A 20,236-nucleotide genomic window follows, 5' to 3' on the forward strand; every position below is an offset into this window, starting at 1 on the left:
TTCCTGTTCAGTCTGATTTTATTTCTGTCAATGACTCGTTTATAACAGTACTTCAAAACACTCGAAGACGCTCCCTGACACAAACCACAACCTAGACGCAGTTTATGCCTCTTATTAGTTAGCATTACATTTGAGTCACTAGAAAATACCACGATTCCACAAGGTAGTTTAACAGCACTTTTATTTCCAAAATCGTCAAAGATCTTGTCACCATTTGAATGAAAAAATAATTCATCTGACTTAAAGATTATTCACTGGAAAACATTTTACACAGGCTAATTTGAAATGGTCCCATATCTCACAAACACTGTTACCACTACAACAGCACAAGGTTAAGTTATGATAAAATCAGGACATTTTGTCTGTGTGTGAAGTGTCGCTCTCATCACTACCCTCTGGGAAAGAAATGGAAAAACTATAGTTATCCACAATCAGTTTAACATCTACAGGTTCAGTGTTACCTCCACCCATTTTAAAACTATTTTAAAACACTATAAAAATGCAGAAGTTTACAGGCATTGACAAATGTGATGAAATATGAAGCAATTACTTAGTAAATAAACACAAGGATTGTCACCAGTTAAAAGGAGCTGTCCCTGTTTGAGGCAGTTTTTCTTTTTAGGGGGGCGGCGGCAATATGTACTGACCATTCTTGCAGCATATTCTGTGGTTGTTGTCCTATATATTGCACAATTATTTCTTATCTCCATTTTGAACATTAACATTTTCTTATTTTTACAAATAAAATCTATGAACCCATGAGTCCTTAATAAAGATGGCACCCAATTTATGGCCTAAATTCAAACCTGGCCTGAATTCAAACCCCACCTGATGCACTAAGAGCCTAAGTGGTTTGCGTTCTACCAGGTGAGCCACCAAGATGACAAAGCATTCAGTGCCAGCTGTACTAAGAAGTTAAAATGTTCCTGGTTGTAACGCTAACATGCCGATGTATATCAAGTATATTGTTTACCTTGTCCATATTTGTTTAGCAGGTTAGCATGCTAACATTTGCTGACATGCAAATGAGCATTAAACACACAGTACAGCTGAGGCTGAGTACTGCACAAATTGTAAGTTTGACCTGATGGTGGCACTAGATGAAAAATGAAAGGAGTGGTTATTACAGTTAATCCTGAGGGCAACATAAATGTCGGATCCAGATTACAGAGCGATCCATCCAATAGTTGTTTAAATATTTCACCCAAAACCAGAGTGGGTGGCCTGCCCATCACACAACTATGCCTCCAGCACCGCATCAACATCTGTTATACTAATCTTTTCTATTTCCACCGCAGAGAGAAGCTCATTGCAGCAAACATGGCCAAAATGCCCAAGATGATCGCTGACTGGCGCAGAGAAAAGCGTGAATCCAAACTGAAGCAAAAGGAGGAGAAGGCTCGCCGTGACATGTTGCTGTCCCAGGCCAGAGAGCGCTTTGGTTACGCAGTCGACCCCCGCAGCCCCAAGTTCTTGGAAATGGTTGCTGAGATAGAAAAGGAAGAGAAGAAGAGGAGGAAACTAGTGAAACGCAGACTGAAAGAAGAGCAGGTGGCAGCTCCTGTCACGCCGCCTGCTGACTCCTCATAGTCTTGAAATAAGTGTCGGGTCCCTCGTCTAACTGTGTTTAATGAGATGGAGCGTGTACTACACAACACGGTTCAGTGGGACAGTTGTATCTGAACAGAATCTGAAGAACAGTTTGCTCCTTGTTTTGTGTCACCTGGATCAAAGAAAAAGTTTATCCAGTTATGTGCCCTGTTTGTTTTGCATACTTGGAAAAACTTCATGACCTATGTGTTTAGCTGTCACTGAAATAAATTAATCTCTGAGCAGATTGCATCTTGTCTAACATTTTTAAAGGAAGAAAAAAATTACTGCATCAGACAGACTGATGCTGATTTTTGGTTTAAGACAAAACATTCATATGTAGGATTTATTTGTGCAAAAATAACTTTTAGACATTTGAAAGTTTTTGGAAAGTACACGCACCGATCCAGATACGTCCAAACACTGAATTTTAATTAATTCAAACACACCAAGATGGTGAGAGTTAAGAACAGCAGCAGTTTCACCTGTTTATCCGTGTCATGCTTCCATCAATTTCCTCTGCAAGTGAACAGGCCGGGACAGATGCAGTGACAATGCGTTTGTCAGGGAGCACAGAATACTGGCTGCGACTGTGGGTCATAAAATTATCCAAGCTTGTCAACTAATAACTAAATTATGTTCTAAAACAATTTTGCATAAAATGTTTGTGCAGCTGTGTGTGAAATACCATGAACACATCAAAAAAAAATCTTCCTAACATGTTAGAGCTTAAGTTACGCAGTTTGGTGATAATCATATAGAGCTCTTACTATACAGCAAAATAAAGTCATTACAATACCTTTCATTAAGTCAAAATTTATTACATTTACTATTTATAGTGATATCAATCAGCTGTTGATTAAGATTTAGTGTAGTTTAATATTCAATGTAAACGATAAAAACATCCATAAAATAAAACGTCTACTCTATATACACTCAAGTCTGTGTTAACCTACGGAAGACAGTGAAATTCAACGTCCCTCAACTTGAAGTTTCAATTTGCCACGTTCAATTCTCTTTGAAGCCTTTGTGTGGACGGGACCGCTCTTGTAAATAATCAGGTTATACCTTTGTCCAGTGAGGTGTTGGCTCACACTGTGATGCAAAAATACCTGAAAAGGTATCCCAGCACAAAGATAAAACACTCAGTATTCACTGGTTGAAAAAGATGCATAGAGGTTAAAAAAAAAAAAAAAAAAAATGGGTATCAAGTTAAAAACAGTCAACAGTGTGAGGGAAATGGAGGGTCCAATGTGAAGAGCCTTTGCAGCCATGAAGAAAGGTCTTTTTTTTTTTTTTTTTTTTACAGATGAGTGTCCTCATCTTCACCAGGGTCGGCCTTCAGTTTGGCCAGAGCGGCGTGCACCCTGAACTGTGTACGAGACTCCATCGAGTAATCCTTGTAGTTTTGTCTAGGAGGTAAAACAGCACACACGGTTAGACAGCGGGAAATTTACTTTGTACATGCTGTGCTCTTGTTCCGCCCAGAGAAGCAACAATGACACCTTCCATATAAAGTTGATAACATATCATTACCCCAGTGAGTGGATAATGTTGAGGACGGTCTACGTAGACCTACATTAACAGGCAAATGGCGACCTCTAGTGTTCCTGCATGCAGCACATTTCCTGTCCAACTGACTTGGAAAGTGTTGGGTCCATTCTCAGCTTGACAAGTGGATGCAAAAATGTGCAGCGGTGTGAGGTACAACCTGTGGTCTAGTTCAGTTAGAAGGCGGCTGGATAAGAGCTTAGATTTCTGCTAGCATCACCAAAATCCTCTGTAAACAAAAGGTCTGTACAGAACCTGCAGGGTAATGTTTGATCGTTTGCACACAGTAATAACTACATTAGTGTTTTGCATTACTAAACAGAATGATTCGTACTCTCAAATGCTGCATGTGTAAGTTATGCAGGCTGCAGAAAACACAGCATCTCTGTGTTAAATGCACATATTCCATAGGTACAAGAGTTAAAATAACATGTTCTACTTGGTCACGTGTGATGGTGCATGCAGCAATGAAGCTGCTGTAAAGGAGTCACTTACTTGGCCTTCTGCAGCAGTTTAATAGCCTCTTCCCTTCTGCCCTGGTCTATGTAGAGCAGACTGAGCTCCACCAGGGAGTTGGGCACCAGGTAGTGGTCAAACTTGATCTTCTTTTCACTGAAAACGCACAGACAGAAGGTGAATTGCGTAATTACGTTGCTGTCACTTACAGTCTCATTTTACACATATTTAAAGTCAGGACCTTGGTACTGCACTGCACGTGACATCCTCAGTAATGCTGCTGAACAGCTGTGATTTGTTTTTCCGCGCAGGTCGACTGACTTCACTCTTGAGATGAATGAGGAAACAAATGTTTCTCACAAGACCTGTTTGAAAGTTTCCTCGGTCATAAGCGTGTCGTGATTTCAACGAGGAGTGATCCCATTCATGACTGCATTACAGACGTTCACTGTGTGACTTGGAAGGTAAGTTGAGAGGATTCTGTGACTACCAGTACATCCGCTCAAGAGCTGCCCTTAGACAGACATTAGGAAAGAAAACTTTTTCGGATGATTTTGGAACTGTTTGTGTTTTTATTGGTACTCTGTGAATGATGGAGGGAAATTTTGAAAAGTTTAGTAGTTTTCTGGCCAAATTCAACAAGACAAATCCAAGCTCACAAAAAAAGCAATTATCTTTTCACATGCAGTGCAAAGACCGGTGATTCTCCGTTCACAGAGGATTCATGGATTTCTAGGAGGATGGTTTCCGTGTGTGAGCAGGTAACAAAAAACGAATCCACTGCAGCTCACCTGGAACACACTTTGTTAAAGCACTCCTCAGCAGCCTGGAGTAAACCCTGGTTCTTCAAACACAGACCCTTCAGAAGGTGAATCACACAGCGGTCGTCCACCGAATACTCGTTCTCTGTAGAAGACAGAGCACACACCTTCAGCCTTGTCTTAAGTTATATTAAAAAAAGGTGGTGGTGGGGGGGTTTCCTGGTTTGGGATGTGCTCTATTACCAGGAGCCTCCAGCAGGGAGCGCTCTGCCTCCACCAAAGTCTGCATCATGCCTTCAGTCAGCTCTGGTCGTTTGCTGATCATACTGAAACCATTCCACATGTACATCATCTCCTGTGATGAAAAAGATATATATATATATATATTGGACGGCTCTGTGAGTCAAACATACAGCCCGTTGTGTGTGTTTTTTGTGTGTGAAGCTTTACCAGCACTGGTACTGCCAGCTTGACTGGGCGTTGAGCCTTGTAGCGTCTGGCTTTACGAATAGCAAACTTCTCAGTCGGAGGAGACTTCCCTGCTATCTTCTGCTTGAAGGTTGGCACTTGTCTAAAAGACACAGGAAAATAATAAAGGTAAATTTGGAAAGAAAGCACGAGGTCTGAATTAGTGAGACAGCGCATAAAACTTTGGATGTATTTGCTTTTATACCTGCGTTTATTTACCAAGTGGTAAGCTTTTATAGGGGCCATTTGAATCACCCAGGTGGAGGTGATTGTCACTTGACAAGAGCTTCGGTCATCGTTGCATTTACAAGGCAAGAGGTTATAAAACTCCCTCTGAGCAGCGCTACGTCTTCAAGGCAGATTGGAGGCTACAGTGAGTCACTATCAGAAAGTGACTAGATGGGCCGGGGCTAGCTGGTTAGCATGCTAGCATGCTCAGTAGAGGTAAAGACATGATAGAGTTAATATTGGTGTTGCTTTCCACCTCTGCAGACAGCTGTTGGTGAGTAAAGGAATGAAGCTTGATGCTGAACTCATATCGTTTCTTCTAGACTGGTTAGTAAACAGCTGTTAATGCTAATGCTAACTTACAAATTGCTCCTTTAATACAAAAGTGACGCGTTGTCACCTCATGTAGAACATGTTGGAGTAAGGTCAGTATCAGACTCTGAACAGGAGAAGCAATTTTACTGCCATGATCTCAAAGTTAAAGTGCCCCTCAACTCAGAAATGACTTTGCTTAGTGTTACTTCAACTGGATGTTTGACAGAATGACGTATATGAGGTGTTTCAATGCATTTCATCCTCTGCTGGAGGGGAAAGTTTCTCTGTGCTCACCTTAAATCTGAGTTTAATACGTGGACACACACATACACTATGTCACTGTGTGACCTCCCAACTAGTTTGGAAGCCAATCACCAACAATACCTTAACTTTTTCATTTATTTTAAAGGTCTCAGAAAATGTCTGGAGGTGACCTTTAATGTTTTACATAGTAACCTCCTCAAGTGTTTATGTTGTGTGTAAGCTCTCCCAGAAGACATTGCAGCTTTGGTCAGGGAGGATTTAGGCCTGATCCACCCCTTGCGTATACACTTTATAATCCTGAGTGTTCTCACAAAGTTCAAACACAATTACCGTATGTGAACAATGCCATTTGCGTAGCAGCTGTTTGTCTACATATACAGATTGGTAAAAAAAAAAGTAAATATGCTATGAGCGTAAGGACAATTGCAGTCTGTTGCTAAGACACAACATGAAAAAATGACGGCGTATTTACCTGAAGAGTTGTACCTCGTCCTCCCCAAACGGCCTGGCCTCATCCTTAGGCAGCATACTGAGGTAAGCAGCTTTCATGTACACATACATGGCCTAACAGAGACAAGCATACAGACAGCATTCACGCTTTTTGTTCCTCAAGATGTTTGACAGGATTAAAAAAAGAAAAAAAAGGAGAAACTTCGCTGTACCTTGGACCAGCGGCTCTCCTGGCTCAGCAGGTCTGCGTAGAAGTAGGCCATCTTCCACGCTCGTTTGTAGGTGAAGCACCACATCAGCTCCCAGTAGCACATGTGGTGGAACTGCTTCCACGCCTGCTGGGCCTTGCAGCCATCTTCAAACAGCGCCACCGCCTGGGAGCATCGGTGAAATGACACCGTACAGCAGAGTAATGATGTTTCACATTTGAGGTATATCGCGTGTTAAATATCAACATTCGCGCTGGTCCTTCGCAGCTCACTGGCTAAAACATAGCAATAATGTTACCATAGTAACAAGGTGCTATTACTTGCTATTATGTAAAGTGTGTGAGAACATAATACTGCATTAAAAACAAATGTACAGGTAATGAAACACCAAGTCGTCATCATTTCCAGCCATTTTCCTAAACACACCTCATCAATGTTTCCTTTGATCTCCTCAGTCCTGCCTGCAAAGAAGAGGAATATCGCTCCCTGGACAAAAGAGAAACAAAATACAAATCATAACATTTTATTTCAGCCTCTAATGTTTCAGTATTACAGCTGACTGGCAGCTTATTGCGTTAGATTCTCATCTTTCTTCTAGAAGACCTACTGTCCAACAATTACTCTCGTCAGTGTTTAACCAAGACGCTTGTATTTTGGGTTTGGTACACACTGTGTCAGAGCTTTGAGTTTGCTCTCTGGGAAGGGCTAGCATGTAGATAAAAGGTGGAGCAGAGAACGGGGATTGTGAAGTTACAGGAGTGTCAAGCGGAGTGATAGCACGGAGGCGTGCGAGTACACATAAACGAAGGACGGATGGCGTCAGGATCCAGGGAGCACGAGGGACTGCGTGAGTGGAAGGTGGAGTGAGTGTCAGAGGAAAGAAATCAGGGTGTGGGAGAATCTACGCCTGTGACTACATGATAGAAATAAAAGAAAAGAGATGCAATGTGAGTGGAGGGAGGGAGGTGTGAGAAAGCGCTGACAAAGAGTAAGACGCAAGAAGGTGTAAAAATAGAAAGACTGACAGAACAATGATGTGAAGAAGTTTAGGTGGCGGTCGGAGAAAAGAGAACAAAAGTTTGAATGAGGAACTACGAAACACCAACACAAAGAACAAGATGTAATCCTAAAATCACAAACCACAGCCTGAATTCATTAACAATAAAAAGGATCATTTAAAACCAGGTTTATCTCAACCTGGATCTTGTTTTTGTAGTTTTGGCCTCATTTCTAACAATTATGACAGAATTCTTCTCACTTTTCAGATTTCTGAGATGATTGACTGTTAAATATAAGTTGAAATAGGCCAGAAATAGAACAGTTAGATGACAGGTTGTTAATCAGATGATCTCAACCACTTTAAAACCCCCTTCCTGCACAAGAAAACAATCGGTACGGCAAGCACAGTGGGTCAGTGTTTAATCAGAAAGTTACCCCCTCTGACTTTTCAAGATCTCAGAAATGACTCTGGCGAGTAAATAAAACAGCTAATAAGCTACGATCACTTCCTCCATTTTGAACTCCGCTTGCTATTGGTTAACAGCGATACTGAAAGGTCAAAGTTCACCACAGATTTTTTTTGGCATCCGCAAGCAAATCCATGAATTGTAGCGATGAACTGATTTCTCCAGGTTTAGTTGCTGGTCACAGGATTTTTTTTCCAGCTGCTGACACAAAAAAAAACAAAAAAAAAAACCCCAAACCAAACCGCTCCTTACATTCAAAGCTTAAACGTCTGTGAAGCCACAATTGCACGAGAACGCCACACACCCCTGATGTGTGTTTACACTTTCATTACCAGACAGAAAGTCCCAAGCTTTTCATACAAAGTGATTTTCGGGTTTTCGTGTTCCTACTCACCCGCGGGTAGCGAAGCCGGAAAGGTTTGAGCAGACTTTCAGCCTCAGCCACCTCGCCCTCCCCTGTCCCTGTGGAGGATAAGAACAAAGATATATACGATATGATATATGAAATGATATACGATATGATAATAGCATTTGAATCTCGGGACGCATGTAATGTATGGATGCGGTACAGCACTACCTAGTATGAAGGTGAGAAAGGTGTAGTAGCAGAGCAGGAGCAGAGCACACAGCATGGAGCGCAGATTCATCCCCGTGGCACCGTCACGCAGCAGGGACAGACCATATTCCTACACCAGGACCACACATGCAGAAAACGTGCATGAGTGCATCGCGTACATGAACTGATATGCACACGGGTGAGTTGTTCGTTTTAATGAGTGAGAACATAATGAATGCACATCACACCTTGTCTCCTGAAAAGCCTGCAAACTCCAAAACTCTGAGTATCCGCGGGGGGAATAGAGAGAGCGTCTGTGGAGAAAGAAGAACCGATGAACACGTCGTCAACCTGCAGCGTTTAAAGATACTTCAGTGACATACCAGATTAAATGCCCCTATTCCAAATGATATCCCTCCCTCTAAGTGACTGTGGCTGGGTCCTTTGAGACAGTTGTGAGATTTTATGAAGGAATGCAGGTCTCTGGATGAAAAAAGGCAATTATGTTATACACACCACAGCTCAGTATAGAAACCCAATACTGACATTCACTAAACATAAGGCCTGTTTTCTCTTTGTTTACTTACTTGTAAATCAGGTAACTGTTTCGTACTTTGATCCCTCCTTTGATGAAACTCACCATGTTCTCATCCTGTGAAAGAAAATCCCGCATGCAGTCATTTGAGTTAGAGTTCTACAAATCTAAGTTCCACTTTCAAGCCATTTATTTAATTGAAATTTCTTAAAAACACTTTGTTTTAAAAGGTGGAGTGTTTTACTGCACCTGTAAGAAGGTGAGAGCAGCTCTTTGGAGTTGGCACTCTGCATAACACACTTCAGCATGAAGCTGCACTGCAAAAACACATCCATACACACAAATACACACACACACACACACACAAACATGAATAAATAACATACAATAATGAATGGTCAAGGAGCAATAAAGCATAAAATCCAGCTGTTGCTATGAGTTTAATCTACAGGACAGGAGCTTCCAGACTTGACCTTCCACTCTTCTACCTGACTTCATCACTTTTGAGGAGTAGATTAAGAAGAAAAATCAGTTTCTTCCTGAATTTGCACGTACAGATTCTACTGGATCTTCCTCTGACATTTGTAAAAGTCAACCCGATAGATTTATCTAAAAAGATAAATCTTTCATCAGGTCAATTCGGCACCACTACAGCTGTGGAAACGGTTTCCTTCTCCATGGAAAGAAGACAATTCTGTCTGGGTGCATTAATCCACTGGACGACTCTTCTTCATTTCAATTGTCTAGCTTTTCCCACCATCACTAATATGCTAACAATGCTTAAGAATCTTCTTTAGCCTCACAGGCAGCATGGCTCAAGGGACGATCATATCACTCTGTCAGCCAACTGCTTTGGTTCAGACTGCAATAGCTCAACAACTATTGGCTGGATTACCACGACATTTTCTACAGACATATTATGTTTAATCCTCTGACTTTTCCTCTACTGCCGACATACGGTTTACATTTATGGTTTTGAGTGAAATAGTTAAATAACTGTTTAATGCATTGTCATAAAATTTGGCAGAGACATACTTGTTCCCCTGAGGATGAATTATAATCCTCTGGCACCATCATCAGTTTGAAATTTGTCCAGTACTCTGGTTTTAATGATCAAACATATGCAAAACTAATGACATTCCCATCAGCCTCTGCTGTACTCTATGGTCAGTGCCAGTTAGCAAATGACTGCATGCTAGGATGCTAAGAGCATGTTAGTATGCTGATGCTAGCTATTTTCATAAAGCACCACAGTCAAGCTGATGTCTCTGTTGACAGTTACAAGTACAATAACAAACAGCAGGGGGGGCAGAGGGTGCAGGGGATGCGGGGGGTGCAGAGGGTGCAGGGGGTGCAGAGGGTGCTGGGGGTGCAGGGGATGTAGGTGGGGAGATCTTCAAGCCTTTTACCTTCAGTAAGTGATTCCGACTTGTTGGCCAAACCTGGGGATTTCTGTCGAAACCTGAAACAGCAAACAACATTTCTATTCCTGTGACTATAACCGCATCTTTTCTGACACAACACTCATCCGTTACATTACATGTGTCCAATTCTGCTATCTTTACAGCCACTTCATTGTTGCTTCTCTCATAAAGACACAGTCAAATCAGTAGAGACGAGCCATGTAAATGCACTCATGTAAATTTGCCTCTTACAGCTGAGGTGTTTAAAAAGATGTGGAGCCTTAATTACAGTCTATGAAATGAATGAAATGATCGTCTGCTTTTAGACCGAAGCTGGTGAAAATGATCCAGTCTACAATGACGGGACGTCCTGACCTCTGACAGACCTCCTGGGCACTCTTCATGGTATTTCCTGCGTTGCTGATGTCATCGTGCTGGAACGTCATCATGGCCTGCATTTCCAGCACAGTGGCGTAGATAAGAGCATGGTACATACTCTCATTCACCCTACACAGAAAACATGGGAGTCGCAGGATCAACATCACACGCATCACACCGTGAGCAAACAGAGGTAATGTTAGGAGGACAGCTACCGTGTGACCTGCGCATTTTCCTGTTGAGAAAAGATAAGAGTAAATATCTTCCTCTCTTTATTCTCCCTATCTGCTCCACCATCCCAATCCGTCTTGTGCATCGTGTTTATTTTGCAGGGCTGCCATTCTCCTGGCTATTCGGTCACTCAAACCTTGGGCGTCAGCCTCAGCAAACACTTCACATCCTGGAGAACTGAAGCCTGCCAGGGCCACCCTCAAGTCTTGGCAGACAGGAAACGCACAACTTCACAGTTCATAACCACAGAAGTTTCTTAACATCAGCAGAGGCCGAATACTGCTGAGATCATACTAACAACATAGTACCAGCTTCAGCTCAAACAGTAACAGCTGCTTCAAACCTCTGTAGAGACAAACATGACTCAGGATTATTCTGTTACCTTGGCCGCAGCCTCTCCAGGCTCTCGCTGAAGTGGTTGTTAAGGAAGAGATCCAAGGCCTCCACACATTCATCCAGACACTCTTTCAGGGTCATCTGTGAGGATCTGCCACACAGTGCAAACAGGGATTTAAAAAAGACACACATAACAAATGCAAACTGAGCTGTAACTGAGCTGTGTGTCATTGATTGACATGCAGGATCCATTTGTTTACTCAATGATTAGTATGCATTTGAGTTTTTAAGTATTTTTTATGAAACAGAGACTCTATCATCGAAAATTAAGATTTATCCATTAAGCACCAGTAGTTTTGTTTCCGGAGACTCTGATGGGAACTGGAAAACCCCCTCCGTCATCATCAGTCACTGAAAGCATGCAGAACTACACTACACTCCTTCCTGATGCAGTAAACCCCCCTCCAGCTGCGACTTTAATTCACTTGCCATTCTCATGACAAAGCTCGATCTATCATTGGCAGACAACGACAAAACACCAGATGCGGTTCATTATCATTTCCTGCTGCAGGTGAACAAGTTTTGTTTGTTTTTTTTTAATTTCCTGTGCAGTTTTTTTTTTTTTTTCCTTTTGCCGAGCTCAACATGATCTCACCAGCTGATCCAGAGAGCAAATATAAACCGGTTACCCGACCACCAGGATATCAACACAACGTCTGACTTGTGGTGGGAGAAGTCTTGACTTTTAGCGTCTCTGTGAATTCTCAGTTGCGTGTACTCACTTAACTGAAGCATTTGCGTCTTTCCCATTGGACATGTTCGCTCTCCGGGCGGCGTGCCCCCCAACACCTGTTAGGTTAGGAGCTCAGAGGTAGTCGCAGGAGATCAAGACGCGTCCAGGATTCACACCGTAAAAACTAAGCGCTCAAACTAGACCGGTGACATCGAAGCTGGCGTTAGGTAATAAAGATTTGCCTGTTGTTTAAACTCGGGTAAAGTGCTTGGAAGGAGCAGAGGTAGACGCGTGCGTTCGTATGTGTGGATCCAACAGTGTGAGTGTGCGCAATAGAGGCGCACCTGACTCCTCCTCTGTGACACCGCTGCCACGCACACATTACACTGGAAACTCAGAATAAAACCAACTGAATGAAAGACTGATAACAGCTAAATTAGACCAGGTTGTATCCAACAGCACAACGGTTTTTTTATTTTTTATTTTAATATAATAATAAATTTCTTCTGTTTTTCTGCGGGGTAGAAATTAATTGTCAAACTTTGAGATTGAAACGGTTCAGTAAATCATCGTAAAGCTAATTATGCTGCGTTCAAGTTGACGGAAAACTCGGGAACTTCTGTGCTGGAAACATAAACATGACATCATCAGCTCGGAAAACCAACTTGGATGCCCGCGGTAACATTATCACATCACTAGTCAATCATGTTAATATCAATGAAGCCCGAGAAGACTAGTGCGCTAATATCAATGATTACAAAAGTATTTGCAAAAGAAACATTGGCAAAATCACTAAATATTAAACTTTGTTGAAGGAGTTAAATAGCATTTGTGTGTAGTTTCCTACGTGTCCTGAACGCAGCAATAATTCAGCATTACACAAGATGACATATGGATGTGAATAAGTTTAGTAGGATGAAGATCAGTTTTGCTCGAGGGCAGTGGGAAACAAACTGCCAAGTAGGCTATTACTTTACTTGAGGCGAGGGGTGTGTGTGTGTGTGTGTGTGTGTGTGTGTGTGTGTGTGTGTGTGTGTCCCAAATAACTGATTAATTCGTTATAAATTATAAATTTATGGGTCAATAGTTGGGTGTCACTCAGCACCTACTCAAAATGTAGATTCACATCTCTCAGTTGACGTGTATTTTTACAGTGCAGACACTTGGGGGCGCTACTGTCATTGTATCTGTATCAGTGTAGTGGAGACTGAGGCTCCTTCATTGGTGTTTCCATCAGTCCAAAGTGACCCAGCAGAGACCCGAGGCTTGTACTGAGGTTATCGAGGTAACTTCAGGTTTAACTCTGGGTTTTCAGTCCTACGACACTGCGTGTGCTCTTTCTTTCATTTGTAGAAAAATACAACCTCTCGCAACTCGCATGCAAAAGATGAAATACTTTTTATTTTTCTGCACCAGATGCTTTGAGGATGGAAGACTGTATTGTAATCACGGATTGTGCATTTATGAGAAAACCCTACCGTTTTTAAGAATTCACATTTGTTTTTCCTGCACCTCAGAACAGATTGGTGAATATTTGTGAACTTGCTGCACTGTCCTCTAAAGTTAGAAACCAAAGGGAGAAGGGCAGGGCCCTCTGGGGGCAAGATAACTGCCTGGGAGGGACAAAACACAAAATGCATTAAACTGGTTTAATTTGTACTTGAACGTGATCATTTAACAGTAAACTGCTGGCTTCCGGAAAGCAGTAATCTTACTCTTATCTGGCCCTTTTCATTTATACCCATTCATTACTGGTTCTTCAATTATTAATTTAACATTTTTGTGGACAGTTTATTTTTTAAATGCACGTGGAGCTGACTGAGAGATGGTCAGATGAAACAACGCTGTCTCGTAGAAATACCATCCCTATATCAATAAATTCAAGGAGCCAGGGCGAGATACAGACACACACACACACACACACACACACACACGCAAACATAACCAGTGTGTGTGGTTAGAAGCAATTAGCAGATATGATTCATAAAATGTCATTATCACTATACAGGAGCATTTTTCATCCGTTTTTATTGCTTTGTATATTCATCAGTAAAAACTGATCATTTGATAGTTTGATTAAAACTTATTACTTACTTATACATTAACCAACTCACTCCAAGGATCACAAGTGTCCCCGCAGCATGAGGACATTTCCTGCCAGAACTAACTCGTCAGAAAGCTCACTTATCTAAAAGGTAGGGGAAACAGCATTTGCTCCAAGTTACACATTAACACACATTATTTTTTTTATCATGCTAACTAAACCAAAACCAATTAGCTTGATCCTAAATTCAAACTTACTGTATTATATGTTTTCTTATCTACGCAAAGTCCTGAAAGTCTTGGTGGAAAATCTGAGCTTGTGTGTTTCGCTTTTAATAGTTTCAGGCAAATGGCACCGAGTGGCACTAATATCCACAACTATAGCGCACTTATAATTTAAACTCTTTCAACCTGCATGTGCTTGTGGACAATGCGTTTGTTGTCAGACCTGCCTCCTTGTTAAATTACGATAAAAGAGGAAATACATGAAGGATTTTCAGCTTCTCCATCCCATTAAAAGCTCCTGTGATGTCACACAGCACAAAAACTCACCAGCATCTAGAAATATTTTGCATTTTATTTCAAAATTGATCAACCTACAACAAACATAGAAATAATGCATCACTTCCGTTGCTATTTTACAAGCGGCCTTATGGCAACAAATCTCACAATAGTGGTTCCTGTGTCCAACAGACCAGCCTTTGTTTCATTATCACAGTAAACGCAGTTATCACGTAATTCCTCATTGACTGGCCACGTGTCACAGGTAGTAGCACTGCTTGACACTGAAAACAATCTCTGGTTTATGTAGCCTGTTTTGTAAAGTGTAGTTGTCTTAAGAAATATAGTATACGTTCATATACATCTATATATCTATTAGATAGATTTCAATGTAGTAAAAATAAATGTTATGTCATTCATTAATTCTGATTGCACAGGATTGGACATTAACTGTCTTTGGTGATGAGGCATTTATGCAAGACAAAGGCACAGCCCTTCACTCCTCTAGAGGAGATACAGGAAGCGGAAAGGCTCCAGTGATTAAAATCATCCTTCTAAGGTCTTCGCCATTTGTAGTTAGGCACTCATTGATTTTACTCTGCAGAAAAGGATCATGGAGACGACCATGGCACATACCTGGGAAGAATATTAGTAAAAGAAAAATTAAAAACAGAAAAAGACAGAAATGCCATTTTATAATTTCTCTGATGAATTTCAGCTTTTTCTTAAATGGGCCCTACAAAAGAAGCGAAGGCGAGATAAGGTCATACCTCCAGAGCTGCAATCCCCAGCGCCACTGCCACAATAACCACCGTGTTGTCGTCGATCAGCTTCTTGATCTTTGGGAAGCAACCAGTGATTGACTGAGGAAAATAAAGAACAGAGGTAGAAGAGTTAGTTATTCATTCAAAATGGTTTTGGATCATGTTTTTGTTGGTTGAGTCCGTACCGTGTCGGCCATTGCCTGAGTACATGAGGAGTTACTGCCTGGGCAGCACTGTGGTGGGAATTGCTCTTCATGACTCTCATAATATGGAGAGTCTATGAAGTCGGAGGCGTTGTAGAATCCACAACATTTTAACTAATATGGAAACAAAGAGAGTAAGAGTCACACAACGAACTGGAGAAACAGTGTCAAAAAAGATCACATTTTGTAGTTTATGCAGTAGGATGATGTACCGAGCTCATCGTAGTGTTCCACAGTCCTGTGACGTCTGGATTACTCCCATAGTCTGACTTGATGTTCTGAACTGCTGCTTTGCCAAGTTTCTGGATCAACTCATCTGCCTGAAATACAAACATACACTAGCCTTTGCATCCGTGTACCAAAGGTTAACAGCTGTCGTGATAATCCAGCTACTAATATCCTCTGTGTGAAAATGTTCTTTAATAACTTACCAAGGGTCTGAAAACCAAGATCACCACTGCTCCCGCAACCTCCGCTATGAAGACCAGCAAGACTATGATAAAAAACTGTGGAAAAGAGCAGAGTGTCATTCATTTTATTGGAATGAGGATTATTAAACCCAACATTTCCAATAGCTAATAAAAATTGTTTTAATTAATACTGTAGAATATTGAAACTGTTGTTATGGTTTGAATGCACCGACAGTTGGTGCTTACGTGGGCTATTTGTAAGTTTTCTCTGCGGCCGAAGGTCGAGAGCAGGTGGTGGTGATTGACAAGAGCTTCAGCCATTGTTGCGTTTATAAAACAAGAGGTTGTAATACTCCCTCTGAGCAGCGCTACGTCTGCAAGGCGGATTACAGGCTGCGGTGAGTCGCTATCAGAAAGTGACGAGGCGGGCCGCGCTAACTGGTTAGCATGCTAACTTCAGTAGAAGAAAAGAAGTGATAGAAACAAGAGGTAACGTTGGTGTTGGTTTCTACCACTGGAGACAGCTGTTGGTGAGTAAGGGAATGAGGTTTGATGCTGAACTCACAACGTTTCTTCTAGACTGGTAAGTTAATGCTAACGTTGGCTATGTAGCAATAGCAAAACAACAACCAACTTGACCAAGCTTAACCGGCTTTTCAAATATCAAAATCAGTGCTCACTTGTTAGAACTGAGAAGACTGTTTTTGTCTTCCTCTAAAAGCTCCTTTAAAGGAACTGTTTCACATTTTGGAAAGCAGACTTATTCTCCTTCTTGCTTCTCACTGTGTCTCATCCGTACGAAAACCAAAGAATAAAACAACACTTTTCTGTAGTTTAAACTTATGCTCAAACCTTTTCTTTGACCCCTTTATAAAGTAGCAGACATCAACCTACCAGCAGCAGCATACACTTGCTCTCTTTGACAGCTCCGCAGCAGCCTAGAAAGCCTATGATGACCAGCAGCGCTCCTAATGCAATCAACAGGTAGCCCACGTTGAGCACCTGACTGAGCTCTGACGGCGCGTTCTCAATTTTCCCAAGGAAGCCGAGGATGGAGCCGCTGTCCACCTTCACCCAGATCCCAACACCCAGGACGGCAGCACCCGCCAACTGATGGAGAGAGATGGGGAGAGTGGAGAAATGGGTAAAAGCTTCAAGATTGAAGGAGCAGTCCACTGATTTTGCAGTTTTTTTTTGCACATTTTTTCATAATGCAAAAGTAAAAAGTGAAATGAATGAAAATTTAATAATTTTTGAATCATTTGTCATTAAACTTACAAAGATAATGCCATTGAAAACAAACATCATGACTTTGAGGAATCCAAAACACCCCATCTTCGCTTCTGATTGTTGAACCTATGAGGAAAAAAACAAACTGTCAGTCATGTGCTGCCTTTGGACACATGTAACAGCCACTTGTGTGTACAACATTAATCATCATGCTAATGTGTTGTCCTGCTTGTCACCAAGTTATTATGCACTGCCAATTAGGTGACAAATTAACAGTGGGACTGTTCTGTTTCCTCCTCCCTGTGAGGTGGGAGGCTGAGCGCCGGGGAGGGGAAAACACCTGCCACTTTCCCAGCTCGTCACCTTTTACCCTTTGAAAGCTTAATAACTTATCTCTCTCAAACACCGAGAGTGCCCCGCACCTTTCTTTGCCACTCCAAGGACATTTACAGGACACATATCACCTAACAAAGAACTTGGGTGAGGGTTTTGTGTGGTTTAGCATTAGGGAGGTGACGATTGAGGAAGTATACCGCACTATATTTTCTAGGAAGTGATTCATTACAGAAATTAAATGATAAACGGTGGTATGCAAATGAGGAAATGAAGCAAATTTAGGAATTACAGATAGGTTTCTTCTTTTTGCAACTTTCCCTTATTTTTTTTCGTTAAATTGGTGCTACAGCATGCAGTAAGCGTTATGCTGCATGATGAAGAAAGAAGGAGTCCAGTGTGTGAATTTGCTTAGAAAACTTTGTGGTTGGCCAGCCGATCCATCTCAGCCATTTCTCTGGGATCACAGTCAGGGAAGAGGTCGGACTTTACAACATCACATCCCTTTAACTACCTGTTTATCTGTCGACACAGAAAAACAGATTTGTTTAAATTTGTGTGTGTGTGCTCGGACAAACGCATAACATTAATCCTTCTCAATAATCCTGACTCATAAAACACAGGCTCACAAATAACAGTATTTTATCTCTGAATCTTCTCCTCCCACCTCCCCCTTTTTACAGCCTCCACTCTTCTAGAGTCACTTCAAGACTGTCACTTTCAAATGTGTGTGTGTGTGTGTGTGTGTGTGTGTGTGTGTGTGTGTGTGTGTGTGTGTGTGTGTGTGTGTGTGTGTGTGTGTATGGACCTCCCAGAAGGGGAACAGTCTTCTTTGTGTGGCGTGACAAAACAGACAAATTGTTATCCCCAAGGACAATGACAGAGCAGAACCCTATTGTGTGTAGCAACAGGCTGCTTTCTGAAAACTGGGATCTCCCTCATGGTCTCTTCTCTCTATTATTTAATTAATGCCAACTATTCAACCACAGCCTTTATGGTTATTTTTTAATTCCTTAAAAACTTCACCAAATACACGCTCAGACCAACATATGAAATTAACCAAAAACAGGAAGTAACTTGTCAGTTCATCTAGCCCACTTACGCTGATACAGTAAAGCTGGTTGTCATCAAGTTAATCATATATTTGGGGGCCAAGATGTCCTCAGGAAAAAACAGCCGTTGCCTTGACTCCCACAAACTCCCTCTATCATTTCACTCCTCTGAGCTTTTCCCACTTCCTTATGGTCAATGATTGCACTGTGACACAGAGAAGTCAGCCTGGTGATGTATTAACAAGCCAGTCACATGCAAATCTCAGAGTGAGCCAGTGTGCACGGGAAACATCTCTTTTTCTTTATATCGTGCAGCACATATATAATAAAGGGGAAAGCTTTTGCCTGAATGTGACCTACTTAATGCCACGTGTGAAATTCATCAGCAGATACATGATCTACATTTGTTGGTCTTGGATCAACAAAAGCTTTAAATTGTCTCAGACTGTCCAACTTCCATCAAAAACAGAGCGGACGAGATGAATCTCAAAGGACGCCTTTGAGAGGAATAATTCGAGGCAGGTCTCAGGGGACAAAGGATCTTTGTTGGATGGATCCCTCCTTACATTGGTACGGCACTTGAAAAAATAAGCAAAGGACCTAAAACTCGCATGAAGAAGCAAACATTTAACATTTAAAAAACACAGTTCGTCTCAGTTGAGTCATTATTACCTTTCACAGGAGGAAATCCAAGGATGTGCTCTGAGGCTGGGCCACTGCTCAGCGTCTTTACCTTCACTGTGGTGATGGAAGCTGTTCCTGTGGGAGCGGACTGACTGTGAGATAACAGGAGCACAGGAGTGTATTATTCTTCTGCACTCTGAAAATGACCCACAATACGCTCTCTGTCTGCCGCTTCCTGTGGATCTGTCACTCTGCTTGATATGAAAGAGCTTCTAAGTGACTTTTTCTGCTGCTTTCTGCTCTTATTTTAAGAGTCACAGCTGGTTATAAGTACTGGAAGGGGAGGAGGGGAGCAGGTGGGCGTGACCAAAGCGGCTGAGTAATAACACACATCACCATGGAGTCAGGCTGGTTGCTCATGAGGGAGGGAGGGGAACAGAGAGAGAGCTCACCTGTGTGCAGCAACACCAACGAGCATGTGTGTCTCTGTTTGAAGGTGTTATTTTGAAGACAGTTTGTAGATATGACAAAATAATGTGACCATTTTTAATTAATATTAACAGACCTCTTACAAGCTTTTCCTTCCTCAGCATATACTGAAAAAGTTTTGTATTAATAGATGGATGATTATCTATATCTATATCTATAGTATGCCATCTATACGTTTCCATTGGTTGTTTGGTCTTTTGCACAACGCTGTGTCAGGGGTTCCACAAGGGTCAGTCTTAGGACCACTGCTTCTTATACATAAATGGTTCCAATTGGCAACATTTAAGTTGCATACATTTGACAAATGACAATGTATGATATGAAAAGTGTCTTTTAGCTCATGTTCACTCCTGGTTTTAAAGCCTTTAACTCCACTGTTTGGCTCGGTCATCACCATATCCTTTACCATTATTGCGCTCTCAGTGTCTACACTTTTCTGAGCAATCAAAGCACTCACAAAAAAATTTGGAGAATGCAATTCATGGTCAAAAGTCACCTGCTGAAGCAGATGATAAATAAAACAATAAAAAGCTGCAGGTACAAGCTACTAAATGGACCTTGTGAGATTGTTTTCTCAACTACTGTTTCCAAGGTCAGAAATGAAGTTTCAGTTTCAATTGGATAAAATATCTTACAGCTCTAAATATAGCGCTAAAA

The 20,236-nt window shown here is 41.6% G+C and overlaps 2 protein-coding genes across 3 annotated transcripts; both read right to left on the reverse strand.

The window, feature by feature from the left end:
- Positions 1-1,922: 1,922 nt before the first annotated feature.
- On the reverse strand, positions 1,923-12,249 carry LOC111662508 (tetratricopeptide repeat protein 39A). Of its 2 annotated transcripts, none has more exons than XM_023416395.2 (18): positions 11,980-12,249; positions 11,244-11,348; positions 10,628-10,759; positions 10,259-10,311; positions 9,099-9,166; positions 8,902-8,966; positions 8,698-8,797; positions 8,563-8,628; positions 8,336-8,444; positions 8,153-8,220; positions 6,719-6,778; positions 6,296-6,457; positions 6,106-6,197; positions 4,809-4,929; positions 4,602-4,713; positions 4,389-4,503; positions 3,637-3,753; positions 1,923-3,002 (listed from the first exon to the last, which is right to left on the reverse strand). In XM_023416395.2, exons 1-18 carry the CDS (start codon positions 12,012-12,014, stop codon positions 2,894-2,896), a joined length of 1,689 nt encoding a protein of 562 aa, XP_023272163.1. In that variant the 5' UTR covers positions 12,015-12,249; the 3' UTR covers positions 1,923-2,893. The 2 variants fall into 2 exon arrangements, with proteins under 2 accessions (XP_023272163.1, XP_023272162.1); XM_023416394.2 differs by having other exon boundaries at positions 8,333-8,444.
- A 2,283-nt stretch (positions 12,250-14,532) lies between these two features.
- On the reverse strand, positions 14,533-19,407 carry tspan34b (tetraspanin 34b). The gene is made up of 8 exons (XM_023416290.2): positions 19,139-19,407; positions 17,130-17,207; positions 16,746-16,961; positions 15,873-15,947; positions 15,654-15,761; positions 15,424-15,555; positions 15,245-15,337; positions 14,533-15,110 (listed from the first exon to the last, which is right to left on the reverse strand). The coding sequence occupies exons 2-8, from the start codon at positions 17,184-17,186 to the stop codon at positions 15,051-15,053; spliced, it is 741 nt and encodes a 246-aa protein (XP_023272058.1). The 5' UTR covers positions 17,187-17,207; positions 19,139-19,407; the 3' UTR covers positions 14,533-15,050.
- Between the last annotated feature and the right edge of the window lie 829 nt (positions 19,408-20,236).

Source organism: Seriola lalandi, unplaced genomic scaffold (assembly GCF_002814215.2).
Source record: "Seriola lalandi dorsalis isolate HSWRI2012SDOR001 ecotype SW California unplaced genomic scaffold, Sedor1 jcf7180002054563, whole genome shotgun sequence".
NCBI lineage: Eukaryota > Metazoa > Chordata > Actinopteri > Carangiformes > Carangidae > Seriola > Seriola lalandi.

Coding starts and splice junctions, on each gene's coding strand:
- LOC111662508 (XM_023416394.2), bottom strand. CDS start 12,014: ATGTCCAATGGGAAAGACGCAAATGCTTCAGTTAA. Junction 8,445..8,562: donor CAGGCTTTTCAGGAGACAAG/GTGTGATGTGCA, acceptor GTCCTGGTGTAG/GAATATGGTCTGTCCCTGCT. Junction 4,714..4,808: donor AGCTGGCAGTACCAGTGCTG/GTAAAGCTTCAC, acceptor TTTTCATCACAG/GAGATGATGTACATGTGGAA.
- tspan34b (XM_023416290.2), bottom strand. CDS start 17,186: ATGGGGTGTTTTGGATTCCTCAAAGTCATGATGTTTGTTTTCAATGGC. Junction 15,556..15,653: donor GGAACACTACGATGAGCTCG/GTACATCATCCT, acceptor TTTCCATATTAG/TTAAAATGTTGTGGATTCTA. Junction 15,111..15,244: donor TGGGGATTGCAGCTCTGGAG/GTATGACCTTAT, acceptor TATTCTTCCCAG/GTATGTGCCATGGTCGTCTC.